At 56.3% G+C, this 20,166-nt stretch overlaps 1 protein-coding gene across 1 annotated transcript; it reads left to right on the top strand.

Moving 5' to 3' along the window:
• Positions 1 to 41: 41 nt before the first annotated feature.
• Positions 42 to 20,152, top strand: shank1 (SH3 and multiple ankyrin repeat domains 1). The gene is made up of 26 exons (XM_077619540.1): positions 42 to 437; positions 2,655 to 2,858; positions 2,930 to 3,001; positions 3,191 to 3,299; positions 3,903 to 4,057; positions 4,123 to 4,290; positions 4,471 to 4,587; positions 4,676 to 4,753; positions 5,142 to 5,208; positions 5,279 to 5,448; positions 5,533 to 5,657; positions 5,771 to 5,913; positions 6,008 to 6,121; positions 6,359 to 6,434; positions 10,447 to 10,529; positions 10,604 to 10,728; positions 10,988 to 11,123; positions 11,186 to 11,266; positions 11,449 to 11,457; positions 11,595 to 11,621; positions 11,715 to 11,771; positions 11,974 to 12,083; positions 12,467 to 12,587; positions 13,097 to 16,406; positions 16,870 to 17,730; positions 18,728 to 20,152. Exons 1-26 carry the CDS (start codon positions 42 to 44, stop codon positions 18,804 to 18,806), a joined length of 6,993 nt encoding a protein of 2,330 aa, XP_077475666.1. The 3' UTR covers positions 18,807 to 20,152.
• Positions 20,153 to 20,166: the final 14 nt, after the last annotated feature.

Genomic DNA, 20,166 nt, shown 5'->3' with positions numbered 1-20,166 from the left:
TGGACTTTTTTCGACGACTACTTTGACTGGAATCCTTTTCTATGGAGGTCACGCTACTTTTGGCTACTCTACAGAGGATGCTGGGAAACAGCCGACACCCGTACCCCGGGGCGGAGGACGAGGAAGACGAGGAGGAGGAGGAAGAGGAGGAAGAAGAGGAGGGGGAGGAGGAGATGGAAGAAGAGGAGGACGGCGAGGAGGGGGAGGAGAACGGCGGCGGTGGCGGCGACGAGGGGCCCGGCCGCCCGACCAAGGGCCAACAGGGACGCGCGGCCAACCCTTACTCGGCCCGTCCGCCGACGTCGGCCAATCAGCAGCAGCAACAGCAGCAGCAGCAGCAGCATCATCGGAGGCCAAAGGAGCGCTCTTCGGCCGGCGAGGACGCCCACATCGCCATGATGGTGTTCCGCATCGGCATTCCGGACATCAAACAAACGGTGAGACGCCGACGCTTTTCCGCTTCTTTTTGCCAGCTGGCCTCTCTGTAACCGTGGCAACCGCACAAAACCTTTGCGCGCCCATCCAAAAAAGGTTCGACCCGGTTCCAGTCGTGGGCTACCGTTGACGGCGGCGCTCAACTTTGGAGTGTTTCCGCCCGTTTCTCTTTTTATTCATGACCCTCCGCCATTTTTGGACTAGAATAGAAGGCGCGCTTGACTGCTAGCCGGAAGAAAAAAAGATCCTGATTCGAAGCCCCAGCTCTCCGTTGTCTTAGAAACTGAAGAGGAGGGAAGATAGGTCCGATAGGGGTGCGACAGGGTCAAGTGAGCGTGTTAGCAATGCTAGTACCTTGGAAGCCAGTGGCAGGACGAGTATTAACGAGACGGCGTCCTACTTTTTGCTAGCCGATCGCTAATTCCGCTACCGACCATTTGGTGTCTTGCGGCGGCAGAGCGGTTAGCATGTCCGCCTCGCATTTCTGGCTCAAATGTATGAAGCGTGAATGTTGATCGTTTCGTGGCCGGCCAGCTAGGATGTCCCGGGATAGGCTCCGGAACCCCCCGTGAGCCACCCTTGCGAGGATAAGCGCTGCGAATGAATGTCCCTGGTTGCATTGGGCCCAACGGCGCGTGTTCGTCGTGCAAAAAAAAAATGACCGTGTTCCATTGGGCCGAAAATTGTACGTGAAAAGACCGAAGCAATCGCAGCCCGAATTCAAGTCAACGCGATCTGGGCCCACTAATGTTTGCCACTGCGCGTCATGTATTATTGATCTAGCGCATTTTTTTTCCCCTAGCGTTTGAAATAAATTCCGATATGAATAATTCACATTGGCTTGATTATACGGACAAATGGGAAGGCCGGAAAAGATTGGCCCTTTGGGAAAGATGGGAGGCAGAGAGGCAAATGGGCAGAGGTGAAGCGAGGTTGGCAGGCACGAGCCGACACCGCCGCTGCCGCCATTAGCGCCCCCGACGGGGACGGCCGCACGGGAGTCGTAAACGGCCTCGTAAAAGTCAGCCGGTGTCTTTAACTTGACCTCATTTTCAGGCCGTTAAGCCTCAAATATGTCGTCGTCAAAGTTCCCCCCGCCGGCGTCCCAAAACACAAAATCCATTTGGAGCCCAAATGTCAAACCTTTTTGCACGCTTGGCGTATTCAAATGCTCGCTTGGATTGCCTTGATTTTTTTTTTCAGTGCATTTGGCAAAGCCAAGCTCCCCACGTAGCACCTTCTTCGCTACCGTTCTTATCTTTGCGTCCAATTTTGCAGTGCCCACTCGCTTTGTCTAATTCCGAGCGGTCCCGGATCCAAAGGAGAACAATCAAAAGCCTTCTTGCTTTCCAGTGGCAAAAAAAAAAAGTGCACAAGCTTTTTCCCGTTGGCAAATTCAACTTTGGTCATAGGATGCAAAACCGGGAACCAAAAAACAACCCATTGACGGCGACAGGCGTCCAATCGGGATAGAGGGAGGTGGAAAACGAAAAGTAGGGGAGGTCCGGACCCGACGGACCCGACGGACCCGAGAGCCAGCAAAGAGGGCCAATTGGGCGTGTCTTTTGCCCGGAAGCCCCGCCCTCCGGAGAGCCGAGTCTCCGGGGCCGTCGCCGTGGCAACGAGAGGCTGGTCGGGCCGGTGAGGCGGTTGCCGCGGTAACGACCGGGAAAGCCGCGGAGAATCAAAGCCATGCGTCCGCAAATCTTTTGACGTGCCGTCGCCACGGCAACCGCGCTCCTTTCCCATTCTCGCCCGGCCTCCGCTTGACTCCTTCCGTGTCTTTGCTCGGGCGCACGCGCGCCAGCCGTTCCTGTCGGAGGCGCTTTCTCGGCCGGGACGGGAGCCATCTTGCGGCGGCCCCCCCGCTCCCGCTCTCGCCCCCTACTGCACGGAAGTGGAAAGTGCGCCCTGCCCGCCGGCCTTTTTTCTCATTCCTTCCACATTCGTCCCTCGGTTTCAATGCGTCGATGACGTAACACGATGCCGCGGACAATTCGGCTCGGTTTGGTCCATCCTTGGTCCCGGAAATGAGATCAGTTAGGGACGAAACACGATTATCGTGAAAAAAAATGCATCCGGACTGGTTATCAAAAAATAAAACTATGCAATGTCAATCTTCACTTTTGCCGCCGGCGTAGCGCCTTTTCCTTTTCTCCCGAGGTCCGGGTCGGGGGGTGCCGGCGTCATCCCGTGTGCTTTGCGTGCGTCTCTTTCAGAAATGCCTTCGCTTCGACCCGGACGCCACGGTGTGGAAGGCCAAGCAGCAGGTCCTGTGCTCGCTGACCGAGTCGCTGCGGGACGTCCTCAACTACGGCCTGTTCCAGCCGGCCGCCGACGGCCACGACGCCAAGTTCCTGGAGGAGGAGCGCCCGCTCAAGGACTACCCGCAGTCCTTTGAGAAAGGGGTGCCTTACTTGGAGGTGGGTGGGCCGGACTGGAGGCTTTGAGCGGTGCCGACACCGCTTCCCTTTTCCCTTTTCCCTCCCGCCAGTTCCGCTACAAGACGCGGGTGTACAAGCAGACCAACCTGGACGAGAAGCAGCTGGCCAAACTGCACACCAAGGTCAGAAACGGGCGGCGTCGCTTTCTCCTTCGCCAAATAGAAATACGGACGGAATGTGGAAAGGGACAGAAAGCCTTTGAAATAGATCCGTCCGGGTGAAATACATTTTTGAAAAGATGCGCTATCGCAGGGGCGACGCTTCGGAACTTTGGACGTGACTCCGTTTGAGTGTGGTTTTGGATTTTGCAGGCCAGTCTGAAGAAATTCATGGACTACATCCAAACCAGCAGCGTTGACAAGATGAGCAAGTTCTTGGACAAGGGCCTGGACCCCAACTTCCAGGACGCCGACACCGGCGGTGAGTGAGTGCCAAGTCCCCCACTTGGCTAGATGGCGCGGCTGAATGTGGCCGGGGTGACGTGGCGTTGGCGCCCGCCATTTGCCGCCCGGCGAGGTGTCGAGGCGACAGACGCTTCCCGTCAACTCCCGTGTGTGTGCATGTGTGTGTTTGTGTTTGTGTTTGGGAAGGCCTGCGTTTTTTCCAACTGTGTCAAACGTTTAAAAAAAACACATTTTGCAATGGGTAAAGAGACTTTTCCGATTTTGTCTTCAGCAATGACGCGTACAAAAGTAAAGCTGAAAATGACCTCATTTTCTACAGCTTTTCAAATAGTTTCCTTTTTTTTCAATCGTTAATTCTTGCAAAGAAATAAAAGCAAACAAACAGCAAATCTACTATGACTCACACTTTGAGCGAGCGAACACACGCCTACACGGCTAAAAAAACAAATGTCGTTGAAAAGAGAGCGTGCTACTTTGCCACTCATTGAACGTTTTGACAAGGTGCAAAATGCGTCGAATGAGTTACAATGTGACATTTGGAAACCAAGCTCTGCAATGTGGACTTGATGTTTGCGTCCGAGTTTTCGGATGATTCTTTTGTCTTTGCATCCGTCCCCAGAAACGCCGCTGTCGCTGTCGGTCCAGTGCGAGCCGGGCGGCGGCGAGCCCATCCGCGTGCTGGCGGACGGCGGCGCCCACATCGACTTCCGCGCCAAAGACGGCCTGACGCCGCTCCACAAGGCCGTTCGAGGCCACCGCCATATCGCCCTGCTGGTACGCCGCACAAAGCCTGGCCCCTCCTTTTTTGTTTGTTTTGTTAAAAGTCACTTCCCGTGTAGGTGCTGCTGTCTCTGGGCGCCTCCCCGGACTACAAAGACCGGCGGGGTCTGACGCCGCTGTACCACACGGTGCTGACGGGGGGCGACACCTCCTGCTGCGAAACGCTGCTCTACCACCACGCCAAGCTGGGCATCAGGGACGAGAACGGCTGGGACGAAACGCACCAGGTGCGGCCCGCCGTCGGACGTTGGGGCGGGGATCGGCGCCTGTCTGGCCGGCCAATCGTGTGCCGGAGTCGCACTGCTCCGCCGGGATGGCCGAGAAAGCGGACGGAGTCAGTGTAGTCTTTTAAGTGCAAGTAGGATGTGGTAAACCTCCTTTTTTTTCTCTCTCAAATGTCCTGGCAGGCGTGTCAGAACGGCAACTCTCAGCACTTGGAGCACCTTCTGTTCTACGGGGCCGATTCCACTTCCCAGAATGCATCTGGAAACACTGCCTTGCACATCTGCGCTTTATATAACAAGGTGCACGACCATCGACGGCCCATTCCGGAGAAGGCGTCACCCACCGAGGACTGGCTCCTAATGATCTTCTCTCTGGCACCCCCTCCAGGAGAGCTGCGCGCGAATCCTGCTGTACCGAGGAGCCGACAAAGAGACCAAAAACAACAGTGGGCAAACCCCCTTTCAGGTCACGTGCTCATCTGTATTTGTATTACATAATTTTTTATTTTATTTTAAAAGAATATTAAAAATATTTCAAGGGCACTGCAAATTCAAAGCAGACCCTATTTTGGAGGCAAAAGAAGTGACCAAAATAGGCCTTGCTTTGGCCCAAGCGAACACAAAGTCACGCCCAAATTCAGCTGCTAGCGTGAAATCAATTAGCATTCTCTTGTTGTCATATTAGCATTCGGTCAACACCGAGAAGTGATCATTCCATCCAGAATTGCTAAAACTAAGAGGCCACCCCAAAAAACGGTCAGATTTTGGTGCTAAATGTGTTCCCTCCGTGTAAAATGTCATTAGCGCCGTCATTTTCCCCTTTTGTGTTCAATGTGTCCACGTTATTTCACCAGGTCGCCGTCGTTTCGGGACATTTCGAGCTGGGGGAGATCATCAAAAACCACCGGGACGCCGACGTCGGTCAGTCTTTGACTTAATGGGGGGGGGGCACGTTGAGCCGGAATGTCGGCAGCTAACCTTGTGACCTCAGTTCCCTTCGTGGAGTCCCCCAAGTACGCCCCCCAGAGGCGAGAGAGCGCACAGACGCTGAGCTTGCCCCACCCGCAGCCCTTCCTGCGCGCCAACAGCGACAGCAGCATGAACATACCCGAGTGGATGGCGGCGCCCAACACGCTCAGCGCCAACATCGTCTCCGTGCAGGTGCGCCCCAAAGTCCGAAAAGCTCCAAATGCCCGCCAGCCCGCCCAGTCGTGTCTCACCAGACCCGCCTTTTTTTTTTGGTAGGGATTCAAACACACGGGGACCATCCGCAGCTCCAGCAGTCCCCGAGGGGCCCGCACGCGCTCCCCCTCGCGGGGGCGCCCGGGCGACAAGGAGGACCGCGGTCGGCAGCAGAGTCGCAAGCAAGGGTGAGAGCGCCCCCATTGGCCCTTGGCCTTATTTATTGCATAGGTCCATTGATAAAATGGATCAAATCAATAACAGCGATTGTTGTCGTTGCCGTCGTCGTTCCCCTCCCCAGGCCGGCCGGGGGCGGCGCGCAGACGGCGGGCCAGCGCCGACGGCTGTACAGCGCCGTGCCGGGACGCGTCTTTGTGGCCACGCGAGCCCACTCGGCGCAGGGAGAGCGGGAGATCAGCTTCGGCAAGGGCGACCGGGTCAAAGGTGGGCGCCGGGCCCCCGGGCGGCCCCCCCCTTCCCTTCCCTTCCTTTCCTTCCCCTTCCGGGCGGGGCCGACCGCGCTCTCGCTTTGGCCTAGTGTTGAGCGTGGGCGAAGGCGGCTACTGGGAGGGCACGGTCCGCGGTCGCACCGGCTGGTTCCCCTCCGACTGCGTGGAGGAAGTCATGCTTCGGAGTCAAGAAGGACGAACAGGTCACTTTTATTTTAAATCATAATAATAATCATTAGCCTGGAAATAGCTTCTACGCACAAGAATCTAAAATTCACGCTGCATGATGTTGCACTTTTGATTCCGCCGTGTAAAAATGTGTATTTGAATTTCCTTGTACCTGGAGGACAGCCGCCCGTCATCCTCACGCCATCACGCCATGGTGAAAGCCGGACCCTTTTCTCTGAGCTGATTCTGATCCTCCCTCCGTTTGATTGCAGAGAGCCGCGGCGAGCGCGCCAAGCGTTTATTCCGACACTACACGGTGGGCTCGTACGACAGCTTGGACGCTCCCAGGTAAGAGAGGGACCGACCGTGCCACCACCACCGCCGCCGCCGCCGCCGCCGGCATCGCTCGTGCCTCTTCTGCCGCCGCCGCCACCGGGTTTACCGGGTTTGCGCTCTCCCCGGAGGAGCTAGCAGCTGTTTCTTGGTTTCGGGAGCCTCCCGTTGTCCGTCGCCGTCGCGTTACCGAACGCCGTTTGTCGCGGCGGCCTCGTTTTGTAACACACTGGTCAGCCAAGAGCGACCAATCAAGTGGTTTTAAGGCGTGCGAAAAGTGACAGAAAAAGCTAAAAGGGATGAGATCCTAATTGGTCTTTTCTTAGTTTCCTTGGCCCCTCCCACTCAAAACCCTGTCATAGGTGATTTTTGCAGTCTGCTAGCTACCATGCTGTCCATATGGTTTCTATTCTGCTGACCGTTCTGTCAATATGTGCTAGCTAGCACGGCACTGGAAAACTACCATTCTGGTTGTGTTGTTTTGGGTGAATTAACTATGAAAGGTAAAAAAAGAACCAAATTTGAGTGCTAAACTTGCTTTTTACAATTAAATGAGTGCAGTTATTTTCATTGTTTGCGATGGTCACCATTTCAAGCGGCGTGAAACACTTTTTGGGGAGTAAAGCACAAAAAAGTATTTTTGGGGGGGCAAACTTGGCAGTTTGTTACATTTTATGGTGCTACAAAAAGGGGGAGGCGGAGGACAAGGCCCCAAAATTGGATCCCAATTCATCTGGAGTGGCGGATTTGTTCCAAATTAGCCTTGAAAGATTTCCGTGGCCGCGCTGAGAGCGCCACACAGATGGAGCTTTGATATGACTCCATAGTCCAATTGTCACACTGCCCGCTCGCTCCTTGACGCTTGGATGGAAACGGAAACGGCGTGCCAGACCGTGGCCAGCGTCCGTGCCGGTCGGTGGGGAGAAAGACCGCAATGACATTGGATTAAAAAATAATAATAATAACAGTTAGAAAAAAACAAACAAATCTTTTCAATGAGTTGTTAAAAGGTTTGTTATGTATGCTTTCAACAATGTCTAAAAAAAAATCCAAATTGGCATATCAAATGAAAAATTTGTTTGACATCTTGTAGCAGAAACCTCCCCCTTTTTTTCCCAAAACAAAACAAAACGGCAGTTGTCCAAAGCCGGCGGCAGTTTGAGGCCACTTTGGAGTCTAGTTGTCGTACTGCAGAGTCCTTGACGCCGGGCTGGAAAGTGGCCAAGTGCCGGCCGCCAATCGGGAGCCGCCAAGGGGAGGGAGGGGCTAACGTAGCAGCGGATTTAAGGGGAGGAAAGGGAAGGCGCAATCGGGGTGCCGTGGCTTAGCTCGAGGGTCGGATGGATGGGATGCGCGTGAATAATCGACCGGGCGGGCGGGGCTTACCTTTTGCGTCATTCCTCGCACGTTGGCGTAGTGGGACAGGACCGCGCGGCCAAATATTAATAGCTTGGCCCCTTTTCTTTTTTAGTTCGGTTCGGTGGATCTGATCGGATCACATTTTCAACTCTTACATTTTGTCTTTTTTTCTGATTGGGATTATGACATCATTGTTGGGGTAAAAAAAAAAAGTCAACTTCTATCTTGTCAGCCATTGTCGTTTTTGCTTCTTTTCATCAGTTTGCTAGTTTTAGTGGTTTTGCTTTCTTTTGACAATATGGCTATGTCGCCCTTCAAAGAAGACAACACAACACAATGCTCTTCCACCTTTTAAACATTTGGTGTAGTACAAAACATACTTTTATTGGGGGGGTCATTAATGGGGTCGTCAATGAAATTTCAAAACACAATCTCCCAATAATGCCGTGGGCGGGGCCACTTTCCCATCGTTCGCCGACGGACGGCCGTCACCATTTTTTCCTATTTTTTTATGAATGGGACCGGTGTGACGGCAGCGAGGTGAATGTGTGTGTTTTGCTAGAGGCCCCGCCCCCTCGCTGGCGGCGGTCACCTGGCATCACGGTCGTTGGTTCGCTCGTTTGCTCGCTCGCTCGCTCGCTCGCTCGCTCCCTCCCTCCCGCCTCCGAGCTGCGTCGGCTGCGACGCAGCTCGGCCGCCGCCTGCCGTCTTTCGAAGCATGAAGGGGCCGGAGGAGCACGGCCCACTCCCGTCCTCCTCCTCTTCCTCCTTCCCTCCTCTTCTTCCTCCTCCTCCTTCTCCTCCTCCTTGTCCTCCTCTCCTCCTCCTCGCCTTTTCCTTCTGCCCGCCACCGTCGAGAAGGAGCGGGAGGGGAGGAAATGGCGACGGGGGCACGCGGCGAGGACGATCTCTCCCGCTCCCTCTCCGCCTCCCTCTCCTCCTCTTGGCCGACGCTGGGCCCGATGAATCGAAGCATCTGGTTCATTTACAGGTAGCCGTCGGTCCGTCCGTCCGTCCGTCCGTCCATCCATCCATCCGTTCTCGCGTCCGGCGGGATCGATAAGAATGCCGCTCGGATGTGTTTTGGTGAGGCACGTGCGCCGGATGGCCAAAACATGCGTGTGTCAAGCCTCCGTGTGCGTGCCGTGTGCGTGCCGTGTGCGTGCCGCGTGCGTGCGTCAGTCTCGCCGTGCATGGATTTAGCGCAGCATGTGCTTATGCGGTCGGAAGCCAGCTCTTCCTGCCACCTCCATTTGGGTCGCTTTTCTTTCTTTTCTCAAACTGAAGCTTTGAATTTCTCTGGTGTGGTTGGATTTTAACCACACGTCAATCATCCCGTTCCACACGGTGGTCCCGTCCTTCCTCCCCCCAAAATGGACGTTAACTCATGGATCCCCAACCGCTGCGATAAACGTCCAATTTGAACGGACTAAGACGTGTTGTCTTCGCACGCCAGTTAGCTTGTTAGAGGCCTTAAGGTTCAGCATTTTTGTGTCTTTCACGGTGGAATTGATTGATTTATCCATTGTCTCATGGCTTTGTTGGCGGGTTTCATTGATGCCGAATGTTACGAGAGGTCAACGAGGTCCACCAACCGTCACTAGAAATCCTACATAAATTTAGAGTGTTGGATTATCAAGCGAGCTATTCATTTCTGAGGCAATGAAGTTGTAATTATAAGTTGTCATTTGTCATCCCCCTAAAAACATCAAATTTAAACTCCTATTCCCTACATTCCCTTCTAATTATCAGTCCATCTTTGAGTGTATTTTATTGACCCCCACCACTTTTGCAGGATTTACGGTGGTCGAACCAAGAGTCTTTGTATCGGCGCTGTATATTTCAAGTTGCCATGTATTAATAACTCCTGCTTTCAAGTGTTTTTTCAAAGAAAAAATGGTGGAGTGAGAGTGAAACACCACGAGCTAATGAGTTGATGATTGGATTCAGCTGTGCTAGAGGCGGGCGCTATGGCTAGACTTGGGCAAGATAGGTCACTTTCCTTATCTATCTCTCTTTTGAATGGATTTGTCCCCAAAATGGCGCCTTTTCTCCAGTCCCTTGCTGTAGTATTTTGTTAACACCTTTACGGTTACGTACTGCTACGGAATGAATAGAAATTCACCGTAAAACTGCAAAATTGCGTGTGGAAAACCAATTTGGCATTCCAACCTGGCTCTTTTTTTTGTTTACCATTTCATAGTGAACCTCCCCAAAAGAATTGGACAGGGAACTCTGCCTTTTTCCCCAGCAATTCTAGCTCCAGAGTACCACGCTAGCTAGCTTGTTAGCTAGCATATGTTGACACAATGTCCAGATAGCAACATGAGAATGGCTTTGGTTAGTATGCTAGCAGAAATCAGCATCTGAGTGTCTCGTCATCTTCTGATTGGAGTTGTTTTTGTGGGCGGGGCCAAAGCAGACTTTTAGATGGATTGCTGTCCAAAGTAGGGCCTGCTGTCATTTTGAAGTCTCTTCTACTGTTGCAACTAGTCAGCTCAGGGTCGGACAGGAAGGAACGTCCAAACCAGGGACCAAGAACCACTCGTATCTGGACCGGAGGAAGACGTGGGACGGTTGGGGGCACCGCCTCCAAATACTTTGGAGGCTCGTAAAATGGCCCCCCGTCCGCCCCGACGTCACCGACCCCTCGTTCTTTCCCCCCCAGCGACTACATCATCAAGGAGAAGACGGTGATCCTGCAGAAGAAGGACAGCGAGGGCTTCGGCTTCGTGCTGCGAGGCGCCAAAGGTGAGGCGGGACGGCGGGCGCCCGGGAGGACGGCGCCCGGGAGGACGGCGCGCTGATCGCTGGTGGTCTTGCAGCTCAGACTCCCATCGAGGAGTTCACCCCGACGCCCGCCTTCCCCGCTTTGCAGTACCTGGAGTCGGTGGACGAGGGCGGCGTGGCCTGGCGGGCCGGTCTCAGGATGGGCGACTTCCTCATCGAGGTTGCCGGCGCTCTCCGCTTACCTGCCTTTTTAAATAACGGCTTCTTCCTCGCCGATTTCCTCACGTGACATAGCTTGGCTACTTGCCCGTAGCGTTCTTTGCGTCCGTTTTATTCCCGATCGCGATGGCGGGAAGAGCGACGGCCAGCGCCGTCGAGTTGAAACGGACCCGCGTGGGGGGGGGCTAGGATAACGTGGCTTTGGCTAGTTTCCTTCCCAGGCCGTGGCAGCGTAATGAAAGGCGTCGGGTCCGTGACAGGTCAACGGTCAGAACGTGGTGAAGGTGGGACACCGGCAGGTGGTCAACATGATCCGGCAGGGCGGCAACAGCCTGATGGTCAAGGTGGTGATGGTGACGCGCAACCCCGACATGGAGGAGGGCGCCCGCAAGAAAAGTAAGTAAAAGTTGACCTTTTTTCCTCTCCTCCTTTGCCGACTTCTTTTTTTTCCCTGGCAGTCCCGCAGCAGAGCAAGCGTCTGAGCGCGCCCGCCATCGCCCTGCGTTCCAAGTCCATGACGTCCGAGCTGGAGGAGATGGGTGAAGCCGCCCCGTCGTGCCCATTGCCCGCCTGCCCGCCTGCCCGCCCGCCCACCGCATGCACGCGTGCATGCTTCTTTGCGCTGGCTTGAAAAACAAATGCTGTGGCAACCCTTGACAAATACTTTCATCTTTTTGGCTTCGTGGCGTGGCACCATCTCGCCATCCCGACGTCTCAACAGTGGAAAGAGGTGAGATTTTTTTCTTCTTCTTTTGTTTGCCAACTTTTGTGGGTCGTTCCCGCATTTGCATCCGAACGCTCCCGATTAGCATTCCGCGCAACAACGGCGCCAACGCATCACCGCTGTCCTCTTTGTCCTCCTGGCAGCTGCTGCCCCGTGGAAAAAAAAGTCAGGTAATCTCTTCCCCCCCCCCCCCCCCCCCCCCAATTGTCTCGATCCGGGACGGCCGGGCACGCTGACTCTGGGGGGCGGTGTTGTGCTCTCAGAAATGGAATCTTCGCAAGTGACTGAGAAGAAGCGGACCGTCTATCAGATGGCTCTGAGTAAGGCGCCGTCCCCGTCGCAGCCGCCGCCGTCGGTCGTCGTCCTTCCGGCCTTCCCGGTCCCGGCCTTCTTTTTTCATCCCCCCCCCCCTCCCAGCCGGCGTGGCTCGTGGTTCCCCGTTTTCCCGTTTGATTGGCGTGTGCGTTCCCTCCTCTTCTGTCCTCGCCTTCTTCCTCTTTCCCGGCTTCCTCTCGCTCTCAGATAAATTAGATGAAATTCTTGCAGCGGCTCAGCAGACAATCAGCACCAATGAGGCCACTCGAGGACCGGGGCCCAAACGGGACCGGGGACGCGCTTTCTATACCAATGAGGTGCGTGCGTTTCAACCCTTTCTGTTCAGCAACCCAAAAGCAACAGGGAGTGACTTGTATATGCCACAAAATCAACATGATTGGACTTGTAAGTGGGGTAAAATCTAAACTAAGTGACTTGTAAAGGCCACAAAATCAACTCGTTGGGTGCTGTTGAGCGCATTGGAATTCCCAGCGGAAAAGTCATATCAGAGAATGCCCATTATTATTATTATTATTATTCTTACCATGAGCCTCGTGACGCAAATGATGTGGTGTTGGTGGTTCCCACCCCTAGTTTGAAGCTGCTTTTTGTTGTTGTCCTCCCTCCATCCCTCCCTCCCTTCTTTCCTCACCTCACCCACCAATTCCCCCCGTCCAAACGTTGCCATCCGCCCTGGCAGCCCAACTACGTGGATCAGGCCGGCCTGGCGGCGGCATCGGGCCTGGTTCTGGCCTACGAGCGGGGCCGCTACGCCACACCGCACGGCCCCCCGCACGGTATGCGGCGGCAGAAATCCATCGGTGAGGCGCTCCGTTTCTTCTACCCGTGCGTCCGTCCATCCGTCAGTCAGTGCGTCTGTCTGTTTGTCCGTCCGTCCGTTCGTTCTCCGGATCCGCGCCGCCCGGCTGTGGCCGCCGTGGTGTTTTTCAGTGTGGCCGTGCCATCAAAAGGATGGCAACGGACAAGCCGCTAACACTTGAGCATTTATCGGGGTGGCCTTGTGGATTCGCAAGGCGCAAATCTCCTCTTGGAACCTTGTTAACTTTGCTCAAGTGCTTTTAAACCATGGTAGGAAATGGCGCTTTGCTTGCCTTTTATATGCAATTACTTGGACAAATGCCAGAGTATTTTTGTCATACGTTTTATAAGATGACGAGACTTGCAGACAGACTCGGCGGAGGGTAGACGGGCAGGTAGATGGAGACGGACGTCCTCCGTTGTCCTGTGTGGGTCGTCGTCCCCATGAAATCCCAGCGTATTGACTCGTGAGCTTTCTCTCTTTCTCTCTCTCTGTTTTTTCTTTTCCCAGGCGTTCCCGAAGAGGAAAGGCAGTTCCTGCATCCTCCGTCGGTGAAATTCGCCCGCAGCCTGTCGGTGCCCGGCCCGGACGACATCCCGCCGCCCCCGACCACGGCGCCGCCCGAGCCGCCCTTCTCTTCCGCGCCGCCCCTGGGTTGGCGAGCCAAGCCGGCCCAGCAGCCCTCGGCGACGCAGTCCTCCTACTACCAGCCCTACTCCCAGGCGCTGCACCTCACCCACCTGGGGCGGGAAAGGGCGGCGGTGGCGGCGGCGGTGGCAACGGCAACGACGACGACGGCGGCGGCGGACCACTCGGCCCTCTATTCCCACGTGGGGGCCCACACTCCCCAAATCAGGACCGCCACGCGTAAGGTGGCTTACGGCGGAGAGCCCATGGCGGCCGTCAAAGGCGCCGGTCTTCGGAGGGGCTACGGCGGCGCGGCGCCCCCTTCTGGCGTGGCCACCGTCGTGCCGCAGCAACAACAGCAACAGCAGCAACAACAGCGGCTAGAGCGCAGCGCCACCGGAGCCGGAGGTCCCAAAGGTGGCGCCCGGAGGGGCAAGGGTCCCCTGGTGAAACAATCCAAGGTGGAGGACCTGCGCGCAGCCCAAGGCAAAGTGGAGAAGAGCTCCATCCCCATCCCCACCATCATCGTCAAGGCGCCCTCCACCAGCAGCAGCGGGCGTAGCAGCCAGGGCAGCAGCGTGGAGGCCGAGGCCCCCGCCGGCGCCGGGGAGACCCAGGACTCCAAAGGCCAGCGCGGTGCGCACGCCCCTCAGCCCCCCGCGCCGCCGTCCGTCCCCGCGCCGCCGCCGCCGTGCGCGCGGGTTCCGGACGGGCTGGACTTCACCAGCCAGTTCGGGGCGGCGGTGGTGGGCGCGGCCCGCCGAGACCGCGAGCGCTTTCACGAGGCCCGCCGGAAAAGCGCCTCTCTCTTCATGTCGGCGGACGAGGACGCCGGTCTCGGCGGCGAAGGGACGGGAGCGCTGACGCGGGCTCACCTGTCGCAGCAGCAGCTCAACGCGCAAGCGGAAATGTCTTCCTCCAAACTCCGGCCCTCCAAGTCCATCGACGAGGGAATGTTCTCGGCCGACACCTTCGTCCATCACGCCCGCAGCATGCCCCCGGCCTTCGGGCTACCCGAGTACTCTTCGGCCGCCCTGGACTATCAGCCCAAGTCGGTGCCCGCCGACCTTTACGCCGCCGCCGCCGCCGCCGCCTCCTCTTCCTCTACTTTTATCCACCCGCTGACGGGAAAGGCCCTGGACCCCACCTCGCCGCTGGGCCTGGCCCTGGCGGCCCGAGAGCGCGCGCTGCGGGACGACAGCCGGTTGAGACGGGGCCCGGAGCGGCCCTTCGTCCGCCAGATGTCCAGCGTGGTCTTCCCCTCGCAGGCGGCGCCGTCCTCCAGCTCCTACTTGGTCACTTCCTCTTCCTTGGCGGCCACCACTGCTTCCGCGGGACGCCCGCCTTCGCCCAGAATGGTCCGAGGGGGCGCCTGGCCCGACGAGACCGGCGGCGGTGCCGGCGAAAGAGAACGGGAAAGCGGCGGTGGCGGCGGCGGCGCTCGCGAGGGACTGAGAGTTCGCTTCTCGGAAGACCAGACGGTGCACACGCGCCACTACCCGTCGCAGCCCTATCAAGCGCTTTTTAAGGAGAGGGAGGCCTCCCGGGAAAAAGAGCAGGCCGGCTACGGGGGGCGGAGGGCGGAACAGGCCGCTAACGCTAACGAGCAAGCGCCTCGGCGGCCCTCCTTCCTCAGAATGGACAATCAAACCGAGGCGTACGTCTCGTCTCCCAACGAAACAAGTGGCGCTCAGCAGACGGCTAACGCCAGCGGAAGCGGCGGGTCCGGCCTGATGGTCCTCCCCCCGCCCGCCCCGTCGGTCGACGCGGACGACGAGTTCGTGTACGCCGACCCTCTCCCGCCGCCATTAGAGTTTGCCAACAGCTTCGATCGGGGATACTCGCAACGCCGGCTTCTGTCCGGCCTCAGCCAACAGAAGGCGCCGACTCCTGCTCCTGCTCCCGCTCCTCCTCCGCCCCCGCCACCGCCGCCGCCACCTCCTCCCCCGCCCCCTTCCCAGAAAGAAATGTTCGTGAGCGCATTTCCCTCGCACGCGCCTCTGCCTTCGCCGCAAGCGGGCGATTCCACGGCGTCCAGCCTCACGTCTTACGACAGCGAGGTGGCCAATCTGACTCAGTCGGCTCACTCGCCCTCGCAGATGTCGCCCAACCGGGCTCCTCGCCACTCGCCTTCCGTCCTGCAGCCCCCGTCGGCGAGCGGGCCCCCGCCGCCGCCCTCGGTGTCGCCGCCCCCGCCGCCTCCCGGCGCCTATCACCGCCCTCTGTCGGTGGGCCATCCCCACCACCTGTATAACAGCACCCACGCTCCCGGGCGCTCGTCGCCCACCCCCCCGCCGACCGTGACGCCGCCCCCCGCCTACCGGGGCACGCCCGGGCTTTCGGCCGCCCCCCCGCGGAGCGCCGCCGCCTCGTTTGGCGCGAGCGGGAGCGGCGCGCCGCTCTACCACGAGCGTACGCAGCAGGCCCCCTACGCGGCCCCCGTCCACGGCGCCCACCAGCGGACGGCGGAACGCCAGCGCCCGCCTCCCGCCGCCAAGAAGGGAGAATCCCAGGAGACGGTGGTGGACTCGGGAATAGAAGAGCTGGACAGCCGCAGTAGCAGCGACCACCACTTGGACAGCATCCTGGCTAACGTTCGTGCCGACAGGTTGGACCGTGGCGAGCGGTTGGGCGGGCGCTCGGCCGGCGGGACGGCGGAATCGGCGGAGCGCGGGGATTTTCTGGAGTCGTACATGAGCTACCTGGACGGGCAAAGCTTTGAAATGCAGAACGCCACGGTGGCGGTGGCGGCGGCGGCGGCCTCCACCTACCCGAAGAGCGGCCGCTTTAGGGAGGGAATTCGAGGGGCGGAGCTGGCGAGACAGACGGGCACCGCCCCCGCGTCCTTCCTCTCTCACAGGCGGCGAGACGAGCGGGAAGCGGAAGGCGACGACGACGACGAGGCCGAGGAAGGCGGCCCGACGGCGGACGAGGGCGGCCGGGACGCCTTGGGGATGCGGGACGTGCAGAATTTGGGGCGTCCCAGCTCCCCTTACTTTGAGCGCCCTCGCACGCCCGAGATGAAGCCTCTCTGGGGCGGGGGGCAAATGGGCGGCGAGAGCGGGGGCCAGTTCAGGGCGCTCCTGGAGGGAAAGAAGATTTATCCCAAGGCCAACGTGACGGAGATGAGCGGCAAACTGCAGCAGAGGAGCAAGGACAACTGGAGCAGCCAGAGGGCGCTCGGCAAACACAGGTACGACGGGCTTTTGGGGCGCTCCGTTAACCGTTGAGTCAGCGGTCCCCAAACTATTCCAGAAAGGGCCGCAGTGGGTGCGGGTTTTCGTTCCAACCTGGAAGAGGAAACCTTTCCACCAATCTGGTATCGTAGAAGTGCAATCAGTGGATTGCAGTCAGGTGCTTCTTTTGATTAACCTGATTGGTTAAACTGTTTGTGTTGGATGGGTTGGAACAAAAACCTGCACCCACACGGGCCCTCGAGGACCGGTTTGGAGACCTCTGCGTGACGGTTAAGCTGTCGCACTTGACGAGACTGGAGCAATCTTTCATTGACTTCTGACATCTGAACCAAGCTTTTTGTAGGCTCTGGCTTTAATGGTGTGGCTTGTAAAGTGGTAGTAGACAATACAGAATCGTTTTTTCCGATTTTTCCCATTTCCCCGGGACCCTCCTAACTCTGTCCATTTGGTTCCCCGCAGGTTCTCCGAAGACTCGGCCCCGAGCCCCCCGTTGGCCCGCTCCCAGTCGCCGTCGCCCATCTCTCTGTCGCAACCTTCCCTGTGCCCCTCGCCGACGGCCGCCTCCCAGTACGGCAACTGGGGGCGCTCGGCGTCGCCCTCCCAGCCCCCCCGGTGCCACTCGCCGCTGTCCCCGCCCTCGTACTCGCCGTACCCCACGTCTCCCAAGCACAGACCGGTGTACCGGACCAAAGCCCTGGAGTTCCAGTTCATCCCCAACCGCGACCCCCACGCGCTCCAGCGCCGGAGGGCCCCCAGTCCTCTGATCTCGCCGTCGGAGCGGCCCAAAGCGGGGCCCCCGAGGCCCTCGTCCCTGCCCCTGCTGCCCACTTCCCCCCTGTACAGCACCTTGTACGACCTGCGGGGCTCCATCACCCCGCCCTCGCCCGGCAACGCGCTGGGCGAGCCTTACTTCTCGCCCTCGCCGCCCCTCTTCGCGCCCTCGGGGGCCCCCCCTCCTCCCAACTCCACCCTGGTGATGTCCCGCTCCCTCTCGCCCACCCACTTCCTGTCGGGGACGTCGTCGCCGCCCCTCCGGGCCCTGCCCCCGCCCACGTGTCTGAGCTACCCGCACCTGCCGGCGGCGGCGCCGTCCCCGAGCAAGCCCTTCGCCTCCAAGCCGCTGCCCTACTGGAGCAAGTACGACGTGGCCGATTGGCTGGGCTACCTGAACCTGGCGGAGCACCGCGAGCGCTTCCTGGACAACGAGATCGACGGTAGCCACCTGCCCTCGCTCACCAAAGACGACTACCTGGATTTGGGCGTGACCCGCGTGGGCCACCGCATGAACATCGAGCGGGCCCTGAGGTCGGTGATTGAGAGGTAGGTGGCCGGCCGGTCCGTATAGACTCCAATTCGGATGCAAAAAATCCATGATGGGATGACTCGAATTGGTAGCATTTCAGACACGTTTCCATTTTTCTACTGTGCATGCTTGCCTTTTTTTAACTCTATGACTATTGGTACTTCACTATAATGTTCACACTATCCCATTTGGCGACTGATAGGTTTATTAATAGGTATACTTTAATATAATATAAACCAGGGGTGGGGAACCTTTTTGACGAAGAGAGCCACAAGCAATTCATATTTTCCAATGTTATTCCTTGGGAGCCATACTACGAATTTAAAAGTCAAAATACATACATGTAAACGAGTGCCTTTTCAATTATTTTTTTTAGTAATTTCACCACTTTTAAAGTGGAAAAAACTGAATATTTTTTTAAAGATTATTATGCTGTTGCTAATTAATGAGAGGATGCATTCCATAAGAGTCTACTGCAAAAAAAATGAATATTAAAGCAGTTCTAGATGTAATATCTCAGTTCTGTCACCAGCAATTTCCATATTTTAGCTCACAGGTTAGCAAAGAGCCAGATGGACCCATCAAAAGAGCCACATGTGGCTCCCGAGTCATAGGTTCCCTACCCCTGATCTAAACAATACAAGGAAGGCATCGGGCACATCTCTGGCGTTAACTTGCAAGTGAGAATGGTCCTGGCTCGTAATCGCCACCGTGACATTCTAAAGGACCGAATTCATCTCCTGCCAATTTAAGACATCGAATCAAAAACAATTACAAGGTTATCTATTTTCCGGAATCCAAGTCAAAGCAATTTAAGAGTCCTTCGCAGATCAGTAAACAGACCCGCTGAGGTGTTAAGTCAACAAGCTAGAGCCAGCTGCCATGGAGAGTGACCTCGAGCTTGCTCAGTGGTCCCAAATTGAAATAAAGCTCATATACATATCATGAATAATATTCACATATATCCCAGAATAACCCCAACAGCGACTGTCCCCCCACCCCCACCCCCACCAGGCTTTCCAGCAGCCCCTTCCCCATGTCGGTCCTCTCGCCCCGAGACGAGGGCCGGGTGGACGACGGGAGTCGGAGTTGAACCGGCGCTGGGAGGAAGGAAGACTTCCCAAAAGCCAACCAACCGACCGGGACGTGTCACCACCAACCAAGGGCTCCCCCCCCCCCCCAACCACCTCACCCGTATGCGACCCGCTCGACCCGAACGCACAGCGGGACCGAGCAAAGGACGGGTTTGAAACCCCAGAAAGGTACGAGTTGACGTCAGATTTGATTTCGAAAGCTATGAGTTTATTTCCAGGCTTACCTCAGCGCTGTGATCCACATTTAATGACAAACCGACAGACTGCTCACTGTAAGCGACCCCCCCCCCCCAAAAACCTCTGTGTTTGTAGCATAAACAAGTGCCCGGACTGACAACAGGAAGAAAAAAAAACACGCCCTTCGAGCGTATCGTTCCCACCCTTCCGATACCTCTGATTCTTTTTCTTGATCCTCATTGGTAAGGCAATAGTAGAGAATTGACTAAATGCCCGAGCCGCCTCAACATGCGCTGGGATATCGGATTTATGTCGATCATTTGGATTTTTTTTTTAAAAAGAAGACTTCCTGTCCGGGAAAGCCACTTCCTAGATACGAACTGCCATGTCCCCCTTTCTTCCCGATCCCGGGGGACTCCTTTTCCAAGTGGGATTTTGGGTCCGACTTTTTAGTGGTCCGCGGGCGGGGCCCGTTTCGTGGGACGTCCTTACTGTTATTCCCAGGCTTGAAGCAGCAAAGTATTTTTGCATCGGAGCACGTTTCAGTGTTTAACGCCGCCGTTTGCGCTAAAAGACGCTAAAATGCTAAGGACGTAGCGCTAGTTGCAATGGATTTAAAACCAACGGAAAAAAGGGCTCTCACATCTTCTCATCCGTGACCCATTGGGGGATTTGTTGTCGTCATTTTTTTTGCGTCTTTGGAGAATAACAATAAGGACGAACGAAGCTCACGTGGTTTTAAGATCTATACGCAATCTCTTGTCTTCCAAATGAAAAGATAAATTATATGTTTATTCCAATGAACGCCTCTGCTTTCTATGCAGTTTGGAGTCTTAGATTGATTGATTTATTGTTGACCAGCATGTTTTTTTTAATGCAAAAATCATCTTGCTTCCATCACCACAGAATTCTCACAGCAATGTCATACATTATGGAAAAAATATTTGGTCAGTAAATGATTTGGCTTGACTGCATAGAAAGCAAAATTTTGTTCTTTTCTGTTTAGAGATATTTAAAACAAACTATGGCAAGATAATTTACTACATATATATATACACATACAGTATGTATATGTGATATACATATACACGTTCCTATAAATAAATATAAAGTGTTTTAAGAGATAAATTGTTAGAATTATAATAAAGATGATGAAATTGTTTTGATACATGCGCTTGGATT

The sequence above is a fragment of the Stigmatopora argus genome, chromosome 14, assembly GCF_051989625.1.
Source record: "Stigmatopora argus isolate UIUO_Sarg chromosome 14, RoL_Sarg_1.0, whole genome shotgun sequence".
NCBI classification, from domain to species: domain Eukaryota; kingdom Metazoa; phylum Chordata; class Actinopteri; order Syngnathiformes; family Syngnathidae; genus Stigmatopora; species Stigmatopora argus.
The sequence above is the reverse complement of the archived record's forward strand: the minus strand, read 5'-3'. Positions and strand labels throughout refer to the sequence as shown.

What these genes read in the sequence shown, in the direction of transcription:
- shank1 (XM_077619540.1), top strand. Translation starts at nt 42, where the DNA reads ATGGAGGTCACGCTACTTTTGGCTACTCTACAGAGGATGCTGGGAAAC. An exon ending in CCAGGACGCCGACACCGGCG is followed by an intron (nt 3,300 to 3,902) that starts GTGAGTGAGTGC and finishes ATCCGTCCCCAG; the next exon opens with AAACGCCGCTGTCGCTGTCG. An exon ending in CCAACATCGTCTCCGTGCAG is followed by an intron (nt 5,449 to 5,532) that starts GTGCGCCCCAAA and finishes TTTTTTTGGTAG; the next exon opens with GGATTCAAACACACGGGGAC.